Here is a 4,889-nt window from a genome sequence, read left to right on the forward strand (position 1 = left end):
ATATATATATATTTAAGAATTCCAGAATTTAAAACAAGATTTCATTACTAACCTTTGGAATCAAATAATTTTACATAAATGGAAGATACAAATTAAAAAGAGTTTCGGATTTTTGGGTAATGGTTAAAGGTTTCGGATTTCTGGGATTTCTGGGTAATGTTTAAAAGGATTCGGATTTCTGGGATTTGGATCTGGGAATGAATGATTCGAGAGAAAGAGGGAGAGAGAGATATGGGTAGAGAGTGGTAGAATGTTTCGTTGCCTCTATACTGAGGTTACATCCCCTTTTATTNTTATTTAATATATTGAAACCATTTTATTAAGTGGATTTCAATAATGCTCATTAATGTTAACTTTATTAAAATACCAAGAGTGGATTCTTTAATCTCAACTACTTAAATTAAAATTTGAAATTACCAATTAAAAATTCAAACAATAAAAAAAAACAAAACAGAACAAAACAAAAGGACATTGTAATGGACTTATAATTACCTTAGCTTCCATGTAGATACGATATTCGGACTCATGAATTATACTACTTGTGGACAACCTGCTCTTGGGAGTGCAACAATCAAAGTCGCATCAAGTTTTTGGCGCCGTTGTCGGGAAAGTATAATTTATTTTCAAGTCTATTTAATTTTGTTTATAGTTTATTTTTCTTTGAATTTTTATTGCTTTTGTGTGATTTTCTTTTGCATTTGCATGAGCATTTGGTCACGTACACTTAGTGGTCGACTCATTCGAAATAACCCTTTATTTTCACAAAACATGACGGAAGAACCTATCCAAGAATATGAAGATGAAATTCAGTCTCAACATGATAATGATAGACGAAGAACACTTACAGATCACATGAATCCATTTTCGTTATCAGATTTCTCTTATTATAAAAATATGTGATTTTCAGCAGTATAGTATCCATGCTTGTAAATTTCATTTTCGAACATTAGTTTCAAAAAAAAATTAGTAGACGTTTCAGCTCATCTTATATTGTAAGTAGATAACAGATGGAACCTAAAAACTAGATAAACTATTTTTTATTGTTGCTGGCGGAAGTTCATAAGTTTGAGAAATATACTCAAGTAAAAATGATAAATGACTATTTTTACATGCATAATATTCAAATGGGAAAGTAACATTTTTATCCATTTAACTTGTTACATTTTGGGTTTCAATTCATTTCATTAAGTATTCAAATTTTGTTTTGATGTGACAACTATATATATATATATATATTTTTTGTATTTAGTTCTATTTAATTAGAATGTTGACGTGACACCAGTAATTTGTAAAAAATAGCCTAAAATTGAAACATAGAGCACCAAAACCAAAATTTGACAAATTAATAGATTAAAACCCGAAATTATACAAGTAAATAGGAAAAAAAATATTTTCTTATTCAAATCGAATCATGTTGTGCGAGAACTCATAAATAGTCAGTAATGAATTACAAATGGCAACATTTGAGGAGCCAACTCCAGAATTGATGATAATGGATAATAACCGGGATTGTATGTATCTCCAAATTCCAATCGAAAAACATTTCATAAGTTGGGAAAATAGTTTCAGTATATCTACTAACTTGACAAATTTTGAGTTTATTAAATTTTGTTTTTTGTACACAAACTTTGAATTTTCGAATATTTGGTGTAATTGTTAAGTGACATTAGACAAACCAGTAACTTTTCAATGTCATTTCACTCGATATCATGTCAGCATTTTTCGATGCTGCATCATAATTTATCGGTGTCATTTCAGTACTCCGGATAAATAGAATTAGAAGCAAAAAAAATTTCAAAGTTATTGTGTCGATATCAAAACCAAATTCTGAAAGATAGTGAACCAAAAACCAAAATAAGAAAAGTGATCACCAAACCAAAAAAATTATTTTTTTTCCAATATTCGATAAAAATAGTCTCTTGACCCATATATATTCACTTTGTCTGATCAATCTCCGGTCAAGAACAGAATAGATATATATTAGAAAGGCAGATGAAACTAACAGAAACATGCACATGTTTTTCCTTGTTATTTTCTGATAGACCATGTTTGGGAATTACCATAGTAACAAATGGAAACTTCAAGGGAATTCTCAAATTTTCAATGGCACAATTTCACCCATTTTAATTCAATTATTCTTTTCTGAATCATGTCATATGAAGTAATTCACATTATATATTTCTAAAATGGAAATTATGTTTCATTGATAAATAATGCAATATTGAGAAGCTGGAAATTATATTTTCTTTTACAAAAGCTTAGATCTTAACATTATAAAAACCAATTAAACCAATAAAAAAAACGTTACATAATCACTAATGGAGTACATAATAATGTCAAACATTAAACCCAAAAAGCTTTGGGGCAATCCTAAGCAAAGGTAGTAAAGTACTAGGATGAAACTTTCTTGCAAAAAGGAAACAAACATTGCTCATTTCACCATTGTAGGTGCAATTAGAGCCATATCTTATACGTTCAAGAAACTCTTCGGTAACATCAATTCTATTAAATGTCAAGGGGTGCGAACCACCTCTCGACCAATCCGTCCACGTAACAGTCCTATTCGACGTTAAATTCGGACAGATTATATTGACCAAGGTAGGAAAATAATGTTCATCCACATAACATGGTGGCATGCAATGGTTCCGAAAAATAGGGTAATATGTGACATCCGAAATAATATTTATTGCTAGATTTCTGCTAGCTTCGAACCATTGAGACCCTTTTCGCCAATTGGGTAACGTTATCGCGGGTGACATTCTAGGGTTATATCGGCCTCGACCGATTCTTCGCAGGTCGTCGAAGGAGTTGAGAAAGCTATGGTTGGAGTTTATTAAGTAGTTGTAGATGGTGGTGAAGTTGAATAAAGGTATGCATGTTTCTGATAAGAGGATGAATCTCTCGTTTAACAAGTCGAGTAGTGCATTTGCTAGAAGGCGTCTTTCAGCGTCGATCATGGTTATGTCTCCCCATTGAACTTCCTACAAGAAGATAAAAATAAGTAGAAATTATTAATTCTATAGACGAGCAATGATAGGAAATAAAATATAAAATTATATGTAATTTTTCTAAAAATATAAATTTTGACTAATATTTCAAAAGAATGTTAAATGACTCCATGACCCAAATTTTAAGTTTACCCCTAAATGTATGTTTTGCCCGTAGGAGATTTTTATATCCAAAAAATTTTATAAAGTATGCAAAGTTTATTTGACTCTAATATATATGGAAATGTATTGTCAAAGGACTTAAGAAGCTAGCTTTAATTATGGCTAATTAATTTAAGTCTCCGTAGATGTCATGATTTTATTTTATAATATTTATTGTAATCTTTGATTTTCTAAAAACAATTTATTAACAAAATTAAATGGTTCTATTAATTATCAGCACAAATTTTTAATTTAAAATTGAAGTGTTATTATTTTTTGAATGTGTATGTATGTGTGTAAGTTTTTTTTTATCTAAACAAATATACTAATTTGGCCATATCTGCTAATTTTGACCTCCCAGTTCAAAACTTGTACCTTGGAAGGTATTCTACGCTTGTAAAATACCGATGACTCCGGCGGCTCGCGAGCAAACTCCGGTGAAGAATGGATATAGATTGTGAAAAGAGCTTCATGCCCTTTAAAGAACATCTCCCAAAGGGGACCCAAGGGTAATCTCCCCTTAGTTAAAAACATGAAAGCAACCTTTGGTACCCTATTAAACGGATACTCAATTAAATGTGGAACCATCGATGCTCGCCACATTAATTCTTGATCACTCATGGAATGCCAAATATCCTTAGGAGAAAGCCATTCGAATCTCAAGTCGTATGTCGTGTTTGAATCATTAAATCGAGGCTGGTTCGAGGAAAAACAACGATCGTTCGAATTCAGTTTTGATATATTTGACATATACAAGGGAAGAAATGCATTGAGAGGAGAATTTTGTAGGTTTTCGTATAGAATGAACTTCTTGAAATGGTCATTCACGATCATACCAAGAACTAGGACAAGAAAGGTTAGGAATACGCCGAACATTATCGTCATAGCGACTTGGTATCTTCCATCTTTGATGTACCTTCGCATTCTTTTAGAGAGTTCTATATGATCGAACATTATTATTGTTTTTTTACGAATTTTTTTGTGTAATATTGGTGTTTTTTTAAGGTGATTCTTATAGTAAAATTTAGATGATTGATTAATTTGTGGAACAAGATTTCAAACTCGTGAAATGGAAGGGAATCTTTGGCATTAATCATGCGCATGGAAAGTACGTGAAGGAAATTGTTAAATTCCAATTCTTGATACTTTAATTATTATTTACAAATGAGATAGGGTTAATTGAGTATTTGTCTTTGAGTAGGTCTCTTGTGAGATGGTCTCACGAATCTTTATCTGTGAAACGAGTCAACCCCACCGATATTCACAATAAAAAATAATACTCTTAGCATAAAAAGTAATATTTTTTCATGTATGACCCAAATAAGAGATCTGTCTCACAAAATACGACCTGTGAGACCGTCTCACACAAGTTTTTGCCATTTGTCTTAGCATTAAAAGTTATGAATATAAAGAAAGGGATGTATATTTTTTGAGAGATTTTTATTGGCACAAGTATTAAACTAATTGTGCACACGTAATAGTAAATATAACTCGTAAATATTTTTTAAAAAATCGATTTTAAAAAGATTTATTGTGTGATGAATAATATTAGTGCTCATCCAAAAATTGAAAATACATACAAAATATGATAATTTGTCTGGAAAATTAGCATGAAAAATGTAATATGCTAGTTATGGGAAGTTAATAATTACGAGAGACCATAAATATATATAATTGATTGACAAGATTTGGGGTTAAAAAGTGAAGGAGAGTATTTGCATTGTCATGTGTTTGAACTGT

General features: G+C 30.7%; 1 protein-coding gene across 1 annotated transcript; it reads right to left on the minus strand.

The window, feature by feature from the left end:
* Positions 1-2,237: 2,237 nt before the first annotated feature.
* Positions 2,238-4,111, minus strand: LOC140963795 (glycosyltransferase BC10-like). The gene is made up of 2 exons (XM_073423198.1): positions 3,525-4,111; positions 2,238-2,981 (listed from the first exon to the last, which is right to left on the minus strand). The coding sequence occupies exons 1-2, from the start codon at positions 4,101-4,103 to the stop codon at positions 2,337-2,339; spliced, it is 1,224 nt and encodes a 407-aa protein (XP_073279299.1). The 5' UTR covers positions 4,104-4,111; the 3' UTR covers positions 2,238-2,336.
* Between the last annotated feature and the right edge of the window lie 778 nt (positions 4,112-4,889).

Source organism: Primulina huaijiensis, chromosome 18, assembly GCF_012295235.1.
Source record: "Primulina huaijiensis isolate GDHJ02 chromosome 18, ASM1229523v2, whole genome shotgun sequence".
Classification (NCBI taxonomy): Eukaryota; Viridiplantae; Streptophyta; class Magnoliopsida; order Lamiales; family Gesneriaceae; genus Primulina; species Primulina huaijiensis.